The sequence below is a fragment of the Cricetulus griseus genome, chromosome 10 (genome assembly GCF_003668045.3).
Source record: "Cricetulus griseus strain 17A/GY chromosome 10, alternate assembly CriGri-PICRH-1.0, whole genome shotgun sequence".
Lineage (NCBI taxonomy): Eukaryota > Metazoa > Chordata > Mammalia > Rodentia > Cricetidae > Cricetulus > Cricetulus griseus.
The window spans coordinates 10,183,932-10,207,244 of NC_048603.1; the positions used below are offsets into that span (position 1 = coordinate 10,183,932).

The following is a 23,313-nucleotide window of genomic DNA, read 5'->3' on the forward strand; positions in this document are numbered from 1 at the left end:
ACACATATATTCTATCATGTCATTAATAACTATTTATGAACTCATGCTAGCCGGCATTCTTTTTTTCTCTATATGCCCTTCTTATTTTTGTCCTCTTTGTATGTAGGAACAATTGGCATAAACATGCAAGTTATAACTGTTAGCAGAATTGCCAATTGTTGATAAACAATGTAAGTACTCACTATGTATCAGATGTCTTCACCTCAGAAAACCAGGGTCTAGCACTTTGCAAAAAGTCACAGGAACTATTATGACTACAAGGAGAGAGAGAGAGAGAGAGAGAGAGAGAGAGAGAGAGAGAGAGAGAGAGAGAGAGAGAGAGAGGGAGGGAGGGAGGGAGGAGAGAGAGAGAGAGAGGGAGGGAGAGAGAGAGAGATCTATTCCACAATAAAGGACAATTCATTAGCTAGTCTTCTAAATTTAAATAGAAACGCCTAGTCTATGACAGCATGTTCCTTCTAATCTTGTTTTGTTTTACACACATTTCCTCTTTTCTTTCATTCACAATAGTGTCTTTCCCCTTGCTTTTATCTTTTCTTCCTTCTTTTCTTGTCTTCCATTCTTTCTGTGCTTTGAGGTAGTGTCTCACTCCTCCAGTTAGACTGACCTTGGAACTCTTTAGCCCACCATAACCTTAAACTAATAATGATCCTGCCTTGGTCTCCCGAGGGCTGAACTACAGGTGGGAACCACCACATCCTGGTGTGGGCCTCAACTTTCCAGTCCCCGTAAATTGAGGTGTTTGTGAAGCTTCTTGAAGCTTAAAGATGTTTTCTAGATTGGTACTTTAAAAAAGATTTCCTCTCACAGTATGAATTTTTGTCTGCATGTATGTATTATTCCATGTGAGTATCTGGTGCCTGCGGAGGTCAGTATCCACTGTGTGGATGCTGGGAACCAAACCCAGCTTATGTGCAAGAGCAACAAGCACTCTTACCCACTGAGCCATCACTCCAGCTGTGGCCCTGCTTTTATGCATACATTTTATTTTACGGGTTTTGAATGGCTTGATAAACAATTGGATTTTTATGCCTCTAATAAATATTTAGGAGTTTCTGTCAGTTTAGGGATTAGAGTGGCCTTTAACTTCTCATAAAAGTTTGCTATCAAAACACGGTTGAAAAACAAATACACAACCATCAATACAACAATAAATTTTACTTTCAAAATAACAGATTAATTGTGGAGTTGAAAAGATGCTGTGCTCAGTGGAGTGGAAAGAAAACAATTGTATAATGAGAATCAGAGCTGTGCAGGCTCTGTCTGTAAAACCAACATGAATATGCTAGTCATGGTTATGCAGGAAAACAGAACTGTGATGCTTGCTATAGAAATTACGTTGAGATAAATGCTTACCACATGGCATGGTGGAAAAGCCCAGGACAATGTCTTTTGACAATGTTTACCTCCTCTCCCCCAACTCTCGACACATCTACCTACCTTCCTTACCCAACCAACTTTGTGCCCTTTTTTTTTTTTTAATCCTTCAAGATCAATTTGTGCTGCCCAAACATTCTTGAATGTATACTCGAGAATAGTATACTTATAATGGATGACACTCAGAGAGAGAATGGACTCTTCCTCTCTTAGCAGCTAACAATTGTCAAAAGCTACAAAGATAGACGTGGGATTCTGTGCCCATGATGGAATTTGGTTCAGCGTTGGCTGTCCTGCTGTGTCCAGAAAATGTTTCCATGTAGTCATCCACCATACCTGGATCTTAACATTCTTTCTACCCCTCTTGCACAATGATCCTTGACACCTGATGGGTGGTGGTGGTGGTATATATATTCCTTTAGAGCTGAGAAGTCTACTATCTGTTTTTCTATGCACCTCGGTCAGTGTGGGTCACTGTGCTAATTACCATTACAAATGATGATTGAGGGATTCATTCATCTATGAACAGCAAGATAAACAATTAGGAAGTAGTACATTTAGTATTATGTCCACTCATATTCATAATAATAGGCTTTCTTCCAGTGTCGATGACCTGTCTGGATACATTCTAAGCCTGATAATAGTGGCACAGATGGGTTTCATCTTGTGAAATCCGATCAGAGAGTGGCTGGTGACTTCCACTGTTGCAACAGTGGAGATGTCTTGCCAGGCCAATCTGTAAATGATTTATTATTACTTTTCTCCTCTAGTAGCTTGTATAGTTTGTTCCAGTACTATTAAAGGTAACTAGTAAGGATGAAGTTTCCAGGTTTCTAGCAGTGGCATTTTACATGTTCTGTGGTTCAAGTATGTGGACAAACACTTGATTTGTACTTAAAAAACAAACAGAAATGAGGGAAGAAGATCCCAAAATAAGTAATGCAACAGTAGTATAACTTAGCTGTGTCTTAGGCAAATCACTGATCATACTTGTAACTGAATTATCTTATCGTCCCGTGAGAAAATGTTCTCATCAGAAATATTATGTACACTTTTATTGTGTCTGGTAAACTTAAATTTAGCCACATAAATGTGAAAAGTATTCAGGTTTTAAAATTCATGTTTTGATGGGAGGGTGGAGAGATGGCTCAACGGTTAAGAGCACTGAATGCTCTTCTGGAGGACCCAGGTTTGATTCCCAACATTCTGACTACAGTTCACAGCTATCTGAGGTTCTGTTTCCACGTGATCTGATGAGCTCTTTTGGACTCCATGGGCACAAGGCACATACATGGTGCATAGACATACATGCAGACACATTAAAGTAATTACACATACACATAAAAGTAATTATAATACTATAACCTGTGTTGACATCTACCTCTATTATCTTAAAAGCCTCCTTTGCTGTTCACTATTTACTTACTCATTATATGAATTCAGAACCGAAACCAGATCCACTCACTGCATTGGTTGTAACTATCTCAATACCTCTTATGTAAGACATTCTACTATGGACTAAAAGCTGACCAAAATTTAATGTAAATTATTAAAAAAATTCCTATTATTTTTAGGAAAATTGTATTATTAAAGATGTCATTTTTTTTCAGGACATTTCTTTTCTTGATTATTGTTTTCCCCTGAATAGATTCAACTATGTCCAAACGATTTGTATATTTCACATTCCCCGACACTCAAACCTATTAAAGGTCCATTTGTCCCATGGTTGGTTGGGCTAAGTTAAACGATTTATAAAATTTATTTGACTAATTTTTGAAATGGTTTTAGCTTTCACCTTCCTGTAGTTACTAACATCTTGAGTATTTGTGACATATCAATGAGAACTACTGTTTTGTGTTATTATAAGTTACTGAAAGTGTGGCTTATTATTTTAAAACAAATTTAACTTTGCTACTACTTTCAGGAAAGAACAACTAAATAAAAACTATCTAGTTTTAATGCAAAAACAAAATTTTAAACCATATATTTTACCAGATTATTGTTTTATAGTTTTTCCCCCATTAGATCATGGGGAATTTTTAAAAATCAGAACTTAATTTTTGTTATGTTTGTGATTTGGGTATAATTAGTAAATCTTACAGGTATTACAGGTAGTGAAAAAGAGTCCCTCTCCACATAGTGGGAAACTTAAATTAGTTAAATCTGCAGATAGCATATAACACTTGACAATGCTCCTCTAACCATGATATGGCTATGCCATCTATAATTCATGTGGCTGGATATTTGCTTTTGTTATCTCCATGTTTGTGTGGTTTGAATGGTACTCAAGTCAGAACCGACTGGTGTCTACCATGAGCTTTGTCTGGAAAGAGCCTATAAGAATAGATGAATAAGATATTGAGAAAGCCGTGGAGAAAGACTTGAAATGATTCAGCCACAAAATACATCTTTTTTTGTACCAATTTTGTTTTTGATTGGGATCTTTTTTTCTGGAAGTGGTTTGATGTAGTAAGTATGCACTGGGAACTCAGAGAGACATGAACTCTAGACTTGGATCTGCAGCTGCTTTTCTGAGTGACCTTGGGCACATTGCTTTACTTTTCTAAATCTCAGCTCCTCTGGAGTAAAATAAGGAGGTAGAGCTGGACTTCATTCCAAACCTACAAAACAAATTCATATATGAACTGAAAGAAGTCTCTTGAGCTTCCCATGTAAACCAAGCCCTGCATTTTTGGACGTATTGGAAAACTTGCTTCCTTTTTTTTTTTTTTAGTGAAATGTTTCTCATGTCTCTGATCCTTGGGGCTACACGGCCCTATGGTCCTGACTGGAACCAGTAGCAGATGTTTTGAAAGACTAAGAAACTTATTTCTGCAGAATACCATTGCTCTCTTAAATATCCGGCAGAGGTTTCCACACTGAACTTTAAAGTGTTTTATTTGAATTTACAAAGCATCTCTGTCCCCCTTAGCATCTCTTTTAAAACAGGGTCTCACTATGTATTCCAGTCTGGCCTTGAACTTGTGAACCCCCTTATCTCGGCCTCTTGGGGATTATGATTACAGGAAATGTGGCACCATATCTGACTACAAATAGTTTCTCCAATTTAGTACAAGTCATAATTCTATCTAACCTTTTGCTTTTGCTGTGACTATTTCCTAAAAACCAGAGGTAACAGTTTTAATGAATGGGATTTGTATTATAGACTTCTTGCCTGAGTTGAAATGATTCTGAAGTACAACAGTTTTGGAGGATGGGAGAGATGGATAGTCAGTAGCCACACAGGCAATATAATGCCACAAACGCCAGCAAAAATAACATGGCATGAGTAAGGGGCCATGGACCATTTAGGACAGTTGGGAAGACTCACCAAGTGTAGCCTAAATTAACATAAAATGGGAAAACAGGAATTATCTGGAGAGGAATGCAGACAGAGTTGGTGTAGAAGTTAGGTTTCAGGGTCGTGGGATGGGGTCTCTTCTAATGCTGAACACGGGGCTGTTGCTTGTTCTCCGCATCTTGTGTGGCTATGAGTCTCGGCATTAGCCGTTTGCTGATCACGAGTGAGAGTAGCACAGTTTATAGACTTAAACACAAATACTTAGTAGGGGTTTTGGTAACCTATCATCTTAAGAAAGCATGAGTGTTAAGCCCAACCCTGTGCCTATGACTTCCTATGTCACAGGCCTCTGACTAGGGCCACAGTACTAGATATGAGTTGCTTTCAACATAGTAGCCTTCAGATCCAATCAGAGATCAGTTATTAAAAAAAAAAAAATGAACGTACACTTTTGTCCCCCAGAATAAGGCAGGAACTAAACTTTCACTTGTATATATTCACGATTTAGCTCCACTCTCTTGATTAAGAACCTGATTAGATTCTAGTTAGGTACTAAAGATAAGAGGTCAAATCTGCTGAAATTGATGATAGATGAGGCATGCTTGAGGAAACACCTGGTACTTTGTGGAAATGTGTGTGGTAAATATGAAAGATGACGGCAGAGGAGAAGGGAGCTTGGGATTCCAGCAAGGATGAGCTATGTGGACAAAAAACAGAGGTAAGGAAGGGGGCCGGACGTTGGTGGCTCATGCCTTTAATCCAATCCAAGCAGAGACAAGCAGATCTCTGTGAGTTCGAGGCCAGCCTGGGCTCCAGAGCGAGTGCCAGGATAGGCTCCAAATCTACACAGAGAAACCCTGTCTCAAAAAACCAAAAAAAAGAAAAAGAGAGAAAAAAGAACAGAGGTTGGGAAGAGCACAACTCATTTAGAGAACAGCCCCCACCTCCAAAGTGGGGGTTCACTGTGCCCCAGATAACAGAAGACCCTAATCCATGCTTAAGAGTTGGGAATTACACTAATTGTGAAGAGAAGTAAACAAAGGGGTGGTTTTGGTCTGCAGAAGAATCTGCGTATACACACTGGGTTCTTAATTGCAGACCTTGTTGTAACATTCCATGGAGCACAAGGAGAGAAAGAATTTCCCCCTGCAGCAAACCTCACACCATGCCTCTCAATGATTTTAGCATCACAATCATTCCTCCTCGCTGTCCTCAGTCTAAAAGATGCCAGGAAGGAATTTTCTTTCTGCTCTCTAAATAGAAGTAACAGTGAGAATATATCTGCTTCCCTGGGATGGTTTTTATACCACAAAACACTAATTGAGATCTCAGGTTTTACAATGTTCTAAGTGATTTTCTGGTAAAAGGAAAAATCCGTAAGTTCTTTGAGATGGCTATTGACCTGGGATTTTAGGCACCAAAAGAGGGCCCAGCTAGGGAGCCATTCATCTAGAGTTGACTTTGTCAATCATGTAAGACCTCACAGGAACTGAAGTACACTTTAAGGAACTGTCTGTATGTTTTGTAGCGATTTTATGGGACACAATTTATCTTGACACCCACATTTTGTGATGTATCACTAGAAAAGGCCAGGTGCACTAGAAGGGCTTTTTGTTTTTTGTTTTTTGTTTCTGAACTAATAGCAGAAAATTATAACTATTTTTCTGTACGTGGGAAAATAACATTTCATTTCTTTAGAACTCACAAAGGTCCCTCTCCATATCTCTCTTTCTCCCTGTGTGTGTGTTTAGATTCAAACTAGGATGCAATATCACTATACAAAAGAAAAAAAGATAATAACATTTGATGCCTGTAACACGAGTTCTAATTGTTCTTAATAATAAATACCTGAAGTCTGATATCAGGGTAAATGCTGAAAGATCAGAGGGACAAAGTAGTATGCCACAGCCACCTCTTACCAACTTCTCAGCCAAAAAAGACTGAGCTCCTGTCTCCTCCTGCCTTATATTCTTCTCCCCGCCCAGCCATATCATTTCCTGTCTGTCTATACAGACCTCCAGAGATCTATGGTTAACCTGTGGCTAGCTCCACCCTCTGATCTTCAGGCAAGCTTTATTTGTTAGAGTACAAACAAGATATTACCATAGCTGTCAGTGTTTTCTTTGAACATATATATATATATATATATATATATATATATATATATATATATAATCATGCCAGCCTCATGACTGTCACTGAGAATTGACTTGCGATGGGATATTCAAATAGTTGCTTGTGACGGTGTTTTTCATATCAAAACCATCAAAAAAAGAAGTCCTGAGCAGTGGATTAGTTTGGTTGGAGTCCTAAGTGATGGCAGGGAGACTCAAAGCATACATCCAAACTTAAATAGATGAAGAAGAAATAGTACATAACGTATACATGGTGACTAAAAGTTAATATCCAAAAGGTTACCAGTGGAGGCTGAGAGTAAACAAGACTAGAGTTTCAATGCTTGTCATTATCTAGGCTAAGGATTCTGGGATACTGGAAGTCCTAACAGTGCAGAGCCTCAGTGACTTCAATATCCAGAGCTTGTCTGCCATCCTACCCCCACAACATACACCTTCCACGACAGGTATGCAAAGATAAACCACAGGCTTTGCTCAAGGCGCCTGAATCCTGCAAATTAAAACAGCTTCTTAGCATCAGTGTGGTGATTGCTCAGCCACTCTGTTCCCTCTAATGACAGTTTACCTTCAGGAGTGATTTACAGGGACTACCTACTCAGGAAGTAGGCATGAGAATTAAAGTTCAAGTTAGATGTGGGGGAATCTTTTTAGGGTTTCCAGAGTCCTTCATGAGTAAAGAAAGAAAACAAATAAATGTGTTCTAGAGTACAGAAACAACGCACTCCAATTAAACAGCAAAATAAACCTACGAGTCCTTTAAGAACTCGAACTTGGAATAAATCCTTCAGCTCCTGTGTGTCAAAATGTTGACCTTAAGCTAGGTAGTCTGTCCAAACATGTACTCTTCAATTGCTTGCTTTTGAACCTAGCATTCTGTTTTCTCTTGCAAATAATAGAAAACTGTGAGAACCTGAGAAAATTGATCCTTTCCATCTGTGACTTCCCCTGGAGATGTACTAATTGGCCATGTCTCCCTCTCACTATATTTACAAATTTTAGCGCAGACACTTGCCTATGGAGGCATATTTGTTTAATTTACATGCAGTCCTTCATCTTATTCATGTTTCCTCAGTCTCACCCTATGGATGCAGAGGGTTTGTTTATTTACTTATTTCCTGGGTGAGAAGAAGGGAATAATACCTCCAGTTGCTGACTTTATTGCCTTTCCTTTCAATTTGTATTTATTTTATACTTTTCCACTTACGTGTGCCTCACTCTATTTGTCTCTGGTGTCTATAAATTGCTCTCATATAACTCTTATATATAACTCTTATATAACTCTTAACTAGTCAAGATGCACCCTATCTGTGGTTTCAGTGTTCATCCCCATACATTCTTTTCTTCCCATTCTTGTTTTCAGTCTGTGCTTCTACTTAGAGATTTGTATCTGAGGATGTCGTTCGTCATCAGACCTCAGTCTCTCCTGGACACTTATTCACTGACTGATTCATAGGTTTTCCTATCATTGTCTCACGAGTGCATTGATAGGCTTTTGGGAACAAGGTTAAAACACTACTTCTCCAACATTGGAGAAAGTGTTGCAGAAGGCTTATGGAGCCTTCTCCAGCAGAGATAACAATCTCAAGATTCAGCACCAACAAACAGAACTTCTGTTCTTTAGCAAAGAACATGAAGCTGTTGGGACACATTAAGAAATTCAATGCCTGTGTTCCAAAGGAAGTTATCTAATTGAATGGGCACTTGTATGTGATATAGGCTCCTTTATAAAATTGGATGCTTTCATTTCTCATTTGGGCTGACATAGTCATTTTAGTGGGGTGTTTTATGAGTTATTTCCTTAACTCTTTCTCTTTTGGCAGCCATAGACTAAATCTATACTCATTAAAGCCATGCCCAAATACAATGTGAACAGACCATTAGATCATTAACATTGGCTAAATGTCAAATCATGAAAAACAATGCCACTGAGCCTTGAATTCTAAAAGATAATTATGTTATTAGAGTTAGGGTGTTACAGCATATACACTGTCTCTTGAGATGACTAACATTTAACTTCCAAACAATTTGAACTCTTAGTTCATACTGACTCAATAAATAGCTATTGAATGTTTATTGTGTGTGGGGGATATGAGATCATAAAGAGCTAAAAATGTCCAGTCTAGTCAAGCTGATGAGGCACATATATAACTAATATTACATTAGGAAAGGCAAGACATTTATGTGTTTTGATAATTTAATGAAAAGAGGGTTTGTGGACTGTCTCAGTGGAAAATGTGCTTGCTGTGCAAGGATGGGGACTCGAGTTCAGATCCAGAGCACCCATGTAAAACCTGAGTATGGCTGTGCTCAGTAAGTCTCTGGTAGAGTACTAGCATAGGCTATGCAATTGGATGAGTTTTGATTAATCCGGAATGAGTGAATCAAATGTTAAATTGAGATGTCATTACAGAAACAATTTCAAAATGTCATTTAACTAGAACTAATTTAACACTATTAACAAAATCTAATATAAGACTCAAAGTCACCCTTATGCTATAATTGAACATATATTCTAATTTTATAGAAATGTAAAGTGTCTTAGTTCCAAATGTAGACAAGGAATGAGAATGTACTAAGATTTTTGATATCACTACATAAATGATGCCTGCAACACAACCAATTAACTGGAGAGATTTATTCTTTCTTCAGTTTCCTTCATGTTAGATAACCTGAAAACACAGTTATGCTTGATTTTCACAAGCTTGGTAGGAAACCTTCCCATTCTCCTTATCTTCCAGGACTAATCTCTACCAAATCTTTGCAGTGAATTGTCATTTATAAAACTTAATCCTTCAATAGCCATCATTTGTAAAACTCCCCAGGATGTCTTCATAATGTCAAAAGCAGAAATGCTTGTGAATATAAGGGTAAATATATAGAATATTGCTAGGGATTTTGTGGCTGTAGGTTTTCCTCCAATAGCCCTGGGTAGTAGGTTAGGTCTCCATCAGGCATGATTTCACTCCTTAAGGTCTTAAGGCCTTAAGGCCAACTGCAGAGTTGTTGGTTACCACATTATATGAATACCACTACTGTACCCTTCTGGTTACTGTGCCATGGTGGTCATTGTTGGGTTCACAGGCATTATAGCTAGGCATGACTCTGTTTCCTCCTTTGGTAGCTTACATGGCACCATGGAAGCTAGTTCTCAGGGAGGAAGGTTGTAGGTCAATTGTAGCTTAGGTGTCTCTGGACCCTGTGTCTTAAGTGCATCATATCTTCAGAAACTGGAACTTGTCTTCCATTCGGGGGGGGGGGTTGGGGGATGGAGTGGGGTAACCAAGGGCAAATGGATCGTCTATAATACTTTAGGAGTCTCTTGGACTACCCTGACCAAATACTTAATCTAGGGCTTCTCACAATTGATGTTGGGATGTTAGTTACTCTTTGCCCGTTGGATTGGAAATTTTCATTTAAATTACATATGTATATTTATACACCAAACTTATCAGTACTTTATGGAGGTAATTGATAATATGCTTCCTTCTGACTCTTTTCAGACATCCTTACTACTATTTCACCTTCCTCTCTCTCTAATTGGAGCCCCTCTGGTTATTTTGTTTATTTGTTTTTTACAAATAACACATGTACACTGTTATTGTCTTCTATTGCTTTTCCTCCCTTTATCCATAAATGGGCCCCTTTTTACTTTGCTGGTTTCTGGAATCACTCCAGGTTATTTACTGATGATTTGGAGCTGGAAGCTCAGATGAGAGAATATGCCCTTTGTCTTTCTGGGTCTGGTTACTTCACTCAATCTTTTCTAGTTCTGTCCCTGTATCTACAAAGTTCATCATTTCAGCTTTTTTATTGACCATGTATTTTATAACTCATGTATGCAGTACTTTATCTGTCACTTGAAGGACATGTATGTTGCTTTTATTTCTGATCTGTTATGACCGAATGAACATGGCTCAGCCATTATTTATGTAGGATGTAGATTCTTTGGGGCATATATCCAGGAGTTGGTATAGCTTGGCCATATGGTAGATTTTTTTTTTTTTTTAAGTTTTCTGAGGATTCTCCATACTGATTTCCAGAGTTGCTCCACCAATTTGAAATCCCATCATCAGTGAGTGGGTGTTCTTTTTTTTTTTTTTCACACACTTCTTTTAGTATTTGCTTTCAGCTCTTTTGTTATTCTTTGCCATTCTAACTGTGGTAAATGAAATCTCAAAGTTGTTTTAAATTGCATTTCCTTAATTTTCAAGAATGATGAGCATGTTTGAGATATTTCTAACTCATTTTTTTTCTATTGAGAACTCTCTGTTCAAGTCACAGATCCATTTTTGAATAGATCATCTGTGTTTTGACTCTTTATCAGATATATAGCTGGCATTGGTCCATATACCCATGTAGAGGTGTAGTCCTCGGTCCTCACTAAGGAAATTTCTCTTTGCAATAGATAAAGACCACCACAGAAAACTATAGCCAACCAAAATGCAGCGATGCATATTCCAGTACTAACTGATACATCTACAACACAGCTCTTGTGACTAATGCTGTCGATTCCTTAAGGAAGAGGGGCCAGGAAAACTGTTGAGAGCCATAGGAACAGGCATTTTTCTGTTAGGTTGTATCTCCTAAAACTGTCATGAAGTTTCACCAACATCACTGTCTAAACATTTCCTGAACAACAAGGACACCAGGAAACATGCTAACATGCATGGGGAAAAGCTCAGCCGCTTCGACACGACACACAGAGCTTCAAGCATCTAAGGAATTTCATCTGACAACAGGAGAAATAGTCTTCCCCAGGGGAGAGCACACCCATTGGTTACCTAATACCAAATGGTCAGCTTTGAAAACACACACATACAAGTAACATTATACAGACACCTAAATAACAGTGCAAAGACAGGTCATGAATTTGAAAGTAAGCAAGTTGCATATGGAAGGATTTTGGGTGATAAAAGAGAAAAGGGAAATAATTTATTGATAATATATTTTTAAAAAATAATTTTAAAAATTAAAAAAGAAATGTTTTTACTTTCCAGAAGTCTAAAATAAAGCAAACACTGTTTTGTCTCTATGTAAATGGTCAAAAGAAATTATGTCTTTATTTCCAGCAAAAGATTTTACCTGTATCTTTTAATTGTGATACCGTGGCCTGTTCCAACACCCTTCCTTGTTGGTGATACCTTACAGTACAGACTGGGGAAGATGTTGAACCAGAAATAGTCCTTAGCTACAGCATCAGTGTCATGGTTTTATTGAAAAACTCTGTCTGATTGAGTTACTGCTACCAGGTTATGAAAAACGTGTGTGTGTGTCATAGGCATTTTTTTCCAAGTAACTGTGTAAGAAAGACAATTTTTTTTTTTTTTTTAGTTTTTCGAGAAAGGGTTTCATTGTGGCTTTGGAGGCTGTCCTGGAACTAGCTCTTGTAGACCAGGCTGGCCTCCAACTCACAGAGATCCACCTGCCTCTGCCTCCCTAGTGCTGGGATTAAAGGCGTACGCCACCAATGCCTGGCTAAGACAAATTACTGGCATATGTTGACAGGGTAGAAACTTTGAAGCAAAAATAAAGATGTGCTTGGCTCGTGAGTACCTAAGACTTTGTGGTTTCATATCTCAGACTCCATCTACTTTTTAAGACTCAAGACCAACCTTAAATTTGTCATATTTATAACTCACTTTGCTTTGGATAATGTAAAAGACTCATGGCATCCTGAAAACTGAGTAAAGGGTGGAAGAAATGGAAGTCTCTTTAGGAGATAAAATTAGTGAGGAACAGGGTTTATGAAACTGAGATGCCTATTCCAAAGCAAAGAGAGTGAGATTGGTGAGAAAGTTTAGTGGGTAAGAGAGTTTGCTGTCAAGAATGATGACCCGAGTTGTATCTCATGGATCCACATGATGGAGAGAAAAGACTCCATCAAGTTTCCTCTGATGTCCAAGTACACGTGGTGGTACACACACGAGGGACAGGGAAGAGAGAAGAAATTCTTTGAAGCTATTATATAATACATAAAGGCATTTGGAAGCCTGCTCTCCCAGAATGGAATGTACTATTGCCAAGCCATTCACTAAGAAATATAATAGCTTCATCTTTCCACTTGTTGTAATTTCTGAACTGGAAGGCAGTAACTATATTTTTTTCATACAGATAACTGAAGAACTGTGACTAATTTCAGTGGATAACCATTGGGCTCATTTTGCCATCACATTTTTTTTCTTTGTTCACGTCAATTTTCTCCTTTGGCACATTCTTATTTGTTGTTGAGTACCCCACACTCACCCTTTGCTGCTTCCCTATTGCTGTCCCTCTACATGTTTCTCTGTGGAAGAGCATTTTTATTTCATCTCCCAACACATCATCCTTCATGCTAGCCACTTCTTCCCTGGCTGGACAAAGGATAAGTGCTTATGAGTCCCATGAAGTTGTTTTAGAAGAAGTGTCATCCCTAAAGGCTCGCACTTCAGGCTCCATTTCAGCAGAATCCATTGCAAAAGTAGTGTTGACTTTTGTAGAGTGAATGTCCAATTGTAACTACTTAGCTGAACAGAGATAGGAAGACGTACGTATTTATATATAAGGATTCCAAAATGTGGCCACACCTACAGTTCAAAAGAATAGTCTATGATCTCCTGACCCTGAATTCAAAGAATTTCCATATATAACTATACAAATACTTGGCATTAATGTGTGGCCAGTCTTTGTTTAGCTGTAGCAATTAGTCACCTGTGGATGTTGACCTGGGGTCAACAAGTGTGACTCTACTGCCTACATAACAGTGAAGATAGAATATGTCCCTGGAAAAAAAGAGGCTGTTCCTTGACCTGGATTTCTCTAGGATTTCTGTAGGATCCCAGAGACTCACAACTCTAATTTCATGAAATTTTACCCCTGACTCCCCATAGAAGAGAATGGGCATTAAAACAAGTATCTCTTCTCACCTACTAAGGACATAGCCATGTAGGGGATGAGAACCACGTCAGGTACACTACCAATGCGTCTCATCTTATTCAGGGGACAGATCCATTAGACTCAAGATACTGGTCTCATCTACTTCTGAAACTATCTTGCGTGGGTGTGTGTATGATATACTCAAGGGTGTCTACGAGTACAGTCATGAATGCACAGAGACCAGAATGCTCACTTTCGGCCACGTTTGAGACACTGTCTTTTCACTCATTTCTTCCAACAAGGGGAAGCCTGCCCCCCTGAATGCATCTGGTGATTCTCTGTCTCCCATCTCACTGAAGCAGTTCTCAGATGATGGGCGGCACCACCATGCTAGATCCTGTGTGGGTTCAGGCATCCTAACTCAGTCAGGTCTTCACGTTTTCCTGGGCACTACTCTACCCACTGAGCCATCTTCCCGGCCCTCATCTACCTTCCCACCACGCCAACAGATACACTGGTATTTGTATTGTTTCTTTATGGTTCATCTGCCTTTGTTCCTTGCTGTAATAATTTGTCCCCTCAACTAGAACCTTAAGAAAATATTTACCTTATTAGACTCTTTGCTCTTTAAGATAGTAATGTTAGCTGAAGAAATTGCCTTAAGCGTGATTTGGCTTCCAGTTATATTCCTAATCTCTGTTGGCTATGCATACAACACAAACAAATCATTCACTAAAACAGAAGAACTAACAGGAAATAAAATATAGCCTTTCTTCCTTTATCTGCACATATAATATGTTGGACATGGTTTTGTCTTTTGGAAAACTGAAAAGCCGAGACAAAAGAGAACTGGGAATAATAAAAGGAAGTAAGCTTGACAGCAGGCATAACTATTCCCTCAGAGGGAAGGACAGGGATGGATGTTACAGATAGCATTCTCATTTCTGCATAAAGGCCCTACCAAACATAACACAACTACGATACACTCAGACCACAGCTTCCAGTGGAGAAGACCGTGATGCCTGGGAAAATGGTAATGACATAGCACATAAAATTCATGTTGTAGAGTATGTGTAAAGTGCGATGCCATTTCAATATCCATTCATACGTGAGGAGAAATGACTTTGAAAGATGCAAAATGGACAGTGACAGTTTGTTCTCGAGAGAGAGGCAATGAGCTGGAGAGGTGGCTCAATAGTTAACAGCATTCGCTGCTCTTGCAGAAGCCCTGGGTTTGATTCCCAGCACCCAAATGGTGATTCAGAACTGTAACTCCATTTACAGGGGATCTGACGCCCTCTTTTGGCCTCCTTAGGTATCAGACACAAACATGGAGCCACAGACAAGCATGCAAGCAAAACAAAGGCATCTTTAAAGGAGAGTGAGAGCAAAGAGGAAGAGAAAGGAAATATGGCTATGTCTAATCACTGTTTCAAAGTCTTAGAGGGATGCACTTAGACATTCCAATTACACTTATACTGGGAAAGGAGAAACAAGGAAAAAGACGGAGCATTCATATTATCAAGAACAGGGGTTGAGTTTCTTTGTTTCCTGCATTAGCGTGAGGGACATTTATCCTGCTTCTGCCAGTTTTAAAACAGAAGCTTATATGTTAACCATTTAGTATTAGAAGGGCACGGTTAGAAATTCTGTATGCTTCTCTAAACGAGAAATTGTTAGCCACTGACAGCAGCCAGACTGATGCGATTTAACTGAACATTTTACTCTGGCTTAAAATCTACAAAAGAACAACAACAACAACAAAAAACCCCTCCATATATGAAACAGTAGTGTTATTCCCTAAAACTGCCAATGCTGAGCACCCTAGCATGGATACTCAGAGCCGCGGGAAGAAACTGAAGGACCTGGGCAGGCTCACATTGCCTGGAAAGTGAAAGGGGCGAGATGGAAGGAGATATAACCTCCAGACAGGAAGCTGCAGCAGCCACATTCTGGGATTTCCCACAGTTCCCGTGTGTCATCCGAAGATAGTGTGCAAATGTCATGTATGATGTTGAAAACTCAATTTGGGCGCCTGTTGACCAGGCCATTACTCAAAGGGTCTGGTGATTTGTTGGACACACATCATCAGAAAGCCATTCGGTCTAAGTTATTGAAAAATACATGTAGGAAATGTCTCTAGAGAGTAAGTTGAGTTCTTTAAATAGTGTCAGTTTTAAGATTAAACGACGGCTGGGGCTCCGAACATAGCTTTTGTTAAGCTACTAGAAAGAAATCTCTCAGATACAGATATAGTGCATGTGACCTTAGTGAAAAGACTTAAGGAGCCACAGAAAGTGTGACCTACAGTGTGTACTCAGCCAATGTTTGTTTTGAGGCTACTCCCTGCAGGATGGGGTCCCCTTCGTCTTTTCTATGAGCTGTACCCAACAAGACTGTTACTGAGACTCAAATAGCACATGCATTCATATGGATGATATTTGGCATAAAATCTAGATGAGATATTAATGAAATAGTCTGCTGCATTGACATTTTAATGGGAATTTCTGTTTGGAAATAAATAACTTTAATAGTTTGTGGGTCCTGTCACATCAGAGAAACGCACGGGTTCCTGGAAGCATAGCAAAATAAACACTAAGCCCAAGCCACAGAAAATGTACCCACTTGTAATTTGGAGCCTATGCCTGCCCCCCACACACCTACAGTATCTATTCCTCTAGCCCTCCTCTCTATTTCTCCCCCTCTCTTTCCTTCTTTTATCTTTTGACTTTTGGTTCACAAAGTGATTTGTTGGAAGGGCTGAGTTCAAAGAAAAGAGGCCAAAGAATTTAAACATTCAACAGATTGTCATCTAGGTTATGTAGGTCTCTCAAGTGGCTGATCTTTCTTTCTGTTTAATTGCAGGTTATATTTAAAGGGTCACACGGGGACAGCAGGCAAACAGAGCAGCCTGATCCTTCACGGTGCTGATTTCAGCACGAAGGACGCTGACAATGACAACTGTATGTGTAAATGTGCCCTCATGCTCACAGGAGGTAAGTCCCAGGGGCTTTTCCCTGAGTTGGGTTTTGTTGGTTTGAAGTTTGGGCTTTCTTATCTCTAAGAAAAGGGTTTGATCTCCTGGTCAGGAAACTGAAGAGCAGGTCCCTAGAGATCATTTAGCTGTGCACAGGGGTTTACGCTGTTCCAGTACACGACATTGCTGGCATACTTAAAAGCTTGTCTCCCCCTTCATCTGGGATGGGAGTGTCCTAGGCTTCGTACTGAGTCAATTCTCAGGCTACCTGAAGTACTCTAGTTTTAAAAAATGCCTAGGTTGCTGTAGGTGGTATATAGAACATCACTTCTTTCCAATACTTTACAACTACTCATTCAATGAATAATTTTCTGGATAGATACCACTTACCAAAATTAAATCAAGAACAGGTAAGCAATTTAAATAGACCTATAACCCCTAATGAAATAGAAGCAGTAGAAGCAGTCATCAAAAGTCTCCCAACCCACCCACCCCCCAAAAAAAAGCCCAGGGCCAGATCATTTCAGTGCAGAATTCTACCAGAAATTCAAGGAAGAGCTAATACCAATACTCCTTAAACTGTTCCACACAATAGAAGCAGAGAGGTCATTTCCAAACTCTTTTTACATTACCTTGGTACCCAAACCAAACTGTGAAGGAAACCTCTATTTAGTGACTCTTTTTCTCAGAATTGTAATAATTCCATTTCTTAATAGAAGAGTACCGTGACATTCTTTTTTTGTTACTCTAGAAAAATCTTTTCCATGTTAGTAGGTAGAGAAACTGTCCTTCCTCTAATGTGATGCATACGGAACTTAGTGGAAAATGCAGTGCTTGGTGAATGAGTATACAATTTTTCATCCATGAAATTGCTCTCAAGTTTTAAATTTAATAAAATGAATTTTTTAAGTTGGCATTTCCATCACACATTACCAGAGCACAGAAAAACATGAAAAGTTTAGAGTCGTCTTTCCTTGAGGGGGGCCTTGTGGCTTTCCTCCTGCCTTGCTAGCACTATCAAATCACAGCCTCAAACCTATTTCGCTTACGGTGACATCATTTCAATATGCGATCAGCCTTGAACCAAGGACAACATGACATGAATCTCTTTCTGCCATATTCACTATCACACTTCAGTTCTGAATATGTCACTTGGACATCAAGCACATACATGTTACTTATATGTAACTCTGAGATCTACACCTAAGAAACATTACAAGTCTCAGAACTTGGGGTTGCCACAGATGTGTCTTGCATCACCACTCTGGTTCTATAACTAACATTATTGGTAGCTTCTGCCAATAAAGACTTGAAAGTCCCAGTTCCAGGCCTGTTGCTAGTTTTCAAATAGACTTCATATTTGCCATTTACATTTTGCCAGATACATTTTTCTAGTAAATGAATACAGTTCTTGAACAACCAAGAGTGAGATTCTCCAAATTTGTTCTTGGAAGAGCATCCTCTGTGTCCAGGGTGATGCAAAGAGGGAAACTCGCTTCTTGGTTGTTGAGAAATCACCACTGCTTAGAGTTACTTCTGCCTCACGTGACTGAACTCTGACAGACTCTTTCATCCATAATTACTCTTGGACTTGCTTCTCACTAGCTAATAAACACATATGTTGGGAAGAGAAAATCTCCACTTATTGCTTGGGCTAGAATAGTCTACGTGAATGTGTTTTTGTAATAAACACCACTACCCTATCAAATATCCTTTCCAAAGAATCCAGGCCTTGCAAAGCCATTCACACTGAAAAGCTAAACTGTGGGATTCGGAGAGATGAGAACTGGAAGTCAGAGGCATGAAAGTCAACGGCTGTCCAAGTCACTGGTGCGTGGCCTGGACCATATGGCCTACAGGGCTACTGCCCACCACTGTCTGTTCCTCATCACATTTTCCCTTAGAAATTAGAGCACTTCGTTGTCTGATGGCTTTTCCTTTCCCTTTCTTTATAAATCGTGTTTGGGCTCACTCTTGCTTGACAGTGTCTCTTGTAAGCAAGGACCATGTCCACAATTTGAAAGTAAGACCTACAAGGGTTTGTCATCTGCTAAAGAGTTGAAGTAAGATTTAATACTCACTACCTTTCCTAGAGCATTTTATTTAAGGACATGGAGGGGTTTGAGTCCAAGGCTCTGGTGTCATTGTCACCTCCATCTGTTAAAGGTTGGAAGCCAGAAGATAAACTCATCTGAAAGCAGACAGTATTTTAGAGAGATGCAGAATAAGGAAAGCATTTTGAGCATCTTTCTTCTCTCCTGATATCCTTAGGTCTTTCTACCAATTGATCATATATGTAATGCATATGGGTCAAGAAAGTAAACTGCTACCCTGTAAATGAACTGAGTAGATTAGAGCTCATCTCAATAAAACAAAGAGGTTGTCAGAAAAACATACACACAAAGAACGAGGTGATTTTGAACCACACTAGTTTTGTTGACAAAGCATGAAATACGTAGAACTGTAAGAAGCAAGGAAGAAACTTCTGATTGAGCATCCAGGAGTCAGTCACTCGAGTGACCTGCTGGAAGGGTGGTGCCTTCCCCATTGTGGACATTTGCAAGAAATGAAGAGAAGGCTTTTTTTTTTTTTTTTTTTCAGAATCTAGTTATGATCCTTCCTGTAGTTTGGGTATGGTCACAAAAAACAACAACAACAACAACAAAAAAAAAAACAGTCCCAACCTTTCTTCTGGTTCTGTGTTTCTGTTCTTCCATGTAGTCACTGTAGTACATACAAGGAAAAACAAATGCAACACAGAGGTGATAATTTGTAGGCTCAACATTGTTGAGGTGCAAGGGCACACACCATGGTCGGAGGCAGCATCATACATTGGCTTGTGCAGAAGCAGACAGCACGATGTCTTACAGCATCTCACAAGTATACAAACTTATTCACGTGTTACCAGGAAACCGGTTCAATTACTAAAGCATTTTATGTTTCATCACAAATATTTTAGTGCACCAGAGCGTGCATTTCAATATCAACATTGCCACACAAAGTTTTCTACTGAAAATGACTTCTCAAGTCAGCACTAAATAGAATGATTTATGACCAAGGGACTTCTAAGTCAGATGTATCTGTGCTTTGTGACTGCTGTTGACCTTAAGAAGTATTCTCAGTTTTGCCATAGGTTCCTCCCTATATAACGGACAGTACTTTGAAACTCTGTCCCCAGGAGATGGGAGACACTGGTGAAGAGACAGGAAACACCTCCTTAGCCCATAAGTAGACTTATCTGAGCATGCATAAACCCAAGAGAGTGATCAGTTTCATTTAAATTGATCGGCTTTAACTACTACTTAACATTAAGACAAAACCAATGCAACATCATTCTGTGCATGCTTTAGTTTGTCTATATTTATTGGGCTTAAAATAGCGGTGCAAAAATTAATGCTTCTGAATCCAAAACTAGGAAAACAAAGAATGTCTACTATTAGATGGTCACTTTCAAAGTAAATTTATCTTCACCTAGAGTATAGTCTTCCAAATAGTTCTAAAAGTCACTGTAGCCTCAATTACTATGCTTTAGTTATACAATCAATCTACGTATCAAATAATGATCTAAACAATTTTGTATCAAAGTGAGCAAAAAGACACACTTATTAGAAGTTGCTAACAACAAAAGGCAAGCAGCCTGGTTTTATTTTACTTCCATTTCCTTTTTTAAGTTTTGCTTCAATATGATTTCCATATTTAGTATATAATATAAAAACTATGTGAAAATGTGACCTAACCTTCGTCAGAAGGAATCTGTTGCGGTAGAAATTCTGCCCTCTTTTCCCACGCATAAACCATGTCAGCTGACAGGCAAGGCTTTCTAAAGCTAGCAAGGGATATTTTTGCGATCTGTCCTAAAAGAGCGGATGAAACCATGCACATAACTTTTTTTCATACGTCCTGTGACTTACCAGATGCTAACAGCAGAATTGATAAATGCTTTCTCTGCTTGTGTTCGAACCTTGACAGAGACCAATGAAAAACACTAGCTGCTTCTTCATGTGGCAAATGACATGAAGTGACAGGATTCTTGGGAAAATGTAGTCAAGATGGCATTTTTAGTAATTCAGGAAGGGCCAGGCCGAGCTTTACGAGATGAGCGGCAATCCTCACATTGTATGTTTATGTGTCAGGAGAAGATCCACAGGGATGATCTGAGGCAGAGCGAACAAAACCTACACTGAATTCCTTTTATTTCAACTCAAAAAGCATGTGTCCTTCACATTCTAACTGTGTGCTACCTCCCACTCTGTCTCCAGACTCTGTTATAGCATTGCACACAACACAAGCTCAGTGAGCGTACGTTTCAATGACTATGTTATCTGAGACTGCCAGAGGACACGCAAACTCCAACAAGACACAAAAGGTCCTGTGTTAAGGCAGAGAAATAATAAAGTGTGATTGATCCTCTTGCCTAAGTTCCATGTAGAGCATGTGATTACATATCAGTATTTGCATAGACAAACATGGAATAAAAGGATGGCTAAATAATCAAGAATCAGTAGCAGCCTCTGAGAATCATGAAACCCAAGAAGATTGACCTCCAGAATTGTAAAGGTTTTATTGTTTAGGCTTCTGACTTTCAAATAAAGTTATCTCCCCAAACTCGATGTTTAGAATTGAATTTCCATTTCCCCCGTACGCCGTGTGTTTGTTTCAAAAATAGCAGAATCATTCACAAGTTGTGACGAGAATGAATTAGGATTATAATATGTTAGCCTTTTGTACATAGCATAATTATACTGATGGCAAAATGCTACAACCACAGGCTAGTAGCTGATTGCACGTGAGACAGAGCCAAATAAATAGTTTGATTGGCGTTGCAAATACTTATGCAGCCTTGACTGTTTCCAGCCAGGCCTTTCTGCATTAGCCTAAATGATCTGTGTTTCATAATTCAGATGCAGCTTACAAACCCTTTTGATGAGGGGCAATATGGACCCTACTAATTCCTTTCACAAGATCTGAGATACAGAAAAGTTAGATCGCTTATCGTTTCCCTGTGTTCACAGAAGTCTGAGCTGCACATGTACTTAACCCCAAGGTCATCATCCTATTGCTTCTACTACCTCTGTTGGGAGGAAAGGCATTCAGAGAGAATGAAGGGCTGGCATTTAAAGGTTGGAAGACTATTTTCACAAGCACTTCCTCACTCAACATGCTTAAAGGTGAACTCAAGTCCATAGGAGGGGCAAGACAAAAAGAGTACACATCCGAGATTTAAATAAATTCACTATGACTGGCCAGAGTAAACAACTTTTCATCTTTGGAACAAAAAGGAAAAGAAACACCACACACACACACACACACACACACACACACACACACACACACACACGCGGCCTGAGGGGACATACTAAGAGATGAGAGAAAGAAGATAGACCTCTGAAAGGTCTCTTTGCCTGCCATACACAAAGTCATGCAGCTGTCCCTGGCCGTGCTGAGGGTGAGGTGACATGTAAAGTCAGCAAGGGACTTCCTCATTACGACCTTGGTCCTAGCAGCGGCACCCAGCATTTTAAGCCAGCCTCCCCCCATCCTCTCTGATGAAGACAAAGGCCTTTCTTTCTGTGACAACTCTCCCAAATACTGATGATTATTAGATTGTGTGTATTAATATGAGGGAAAGAAATCCACAGATATATCTTTTCACATAGCTGTATGTTTTACCTTTAAAAAAAAAGTGCTGAGAGATGTTTTGTTTAGGATCAGAGGGACTGTGAGAGTTAGGTTTCCCGACTTTCAAATAAATTTGAACTTCCTGAGTTGAGAATCCAATTCCGATTTTTCTGGGCAGTGTTTCATTTATTAGTGATAAAATGTGAATTTTCTGCTTCCAAGATAAAAGGCTCAAATAGTTTTAAAGTCCTGGGAAGCCTGAGATAGTTATTGCAAAACTAACTTTTAATGAGTTAAGTGTAAATGAATTAGAAACATGCGTCTCCGATTTCTTATTAAAATATACATGAGGTTACAGGTTATAAGGAAAAATACTTGGCTCGGCCTACTCGAGGAGTTGCCAGCCATCAAACATTTGAGACATTCTATCAGTCCTCACAATGACAAATAGAAGCTGCTTTCTTTTGTCCTCTGCTTGTCTGACTGAGTTCTTGGGAGCACAAAGTGTCTTTCATAGTATACCACTCAGCCTGTGTGTGTGTGTGTGTGGGGGGGGTGCTGTGTGTGCTGCCTGTGCCTTCGAGTACATGTAGACATAAATGTGGCGGGGGTGGGGGGGGCGTGGGGGTGTAGAGGTCAATGTCAATGTCAATGTCTTTCCTTGTTCACGCTCCTCCTCTGTTTCTTGAGAGCATCTCTCTGAATCGGAAAGCCATGATTAGGCCAGGCTAGACTGCCAATCAGCTTCAGGGATCTGGCTGTCTCCACTCCACTAATGCTGGGCTTAAGTCCTGCGTCCAGTGTGGGTTTAGGGCATCTGAAGTCAGGTCCTCATGTTTTTAGGGAGAGGCGTTACTGACTGCGCCATCTCCTCTAACTCCCAGTTTATGTTATAATGTATTTCCTGTTTGTTACTCCAAAGAATGTATAGGACAAAGGGCAGAGTTAATGACTTCTTGCCATTCCTAATTGCTACAATTCAGGCATCACACATCTCATTGGATGCAAACCCAGGTCTGTCCCAGCAGGTCTTCCTGCAGCATTTCAGACAG

At 39.4% G+C, this 23,313-nt stretch overlaps 1 protein-coding gene across 2 annotated transcripts in view; it reads left to right on the forward strand.

Moving 5' to 3' along the window:
* LOC100774625 (angiopoietin-1) overlaps window positions 1-23,313 on the forward strand; it is a 227,388-nt gene that overhangs the window by 199,959 nt on the left and 4,116 nt on the right. For both annotated transcript variants that reach the window (XM_027431451.2, XM_027431452.2), the window contains exon 8: window positions 16,531-16,661. In XM_027431451.2, the coding sequence (XP_027287252.1) occupies window positions 16,531-16,661 (131 nt within the window). The remainder of the gene's footprint in view (window positions 1-16,530; window positions 16,662-23,313) is intronic.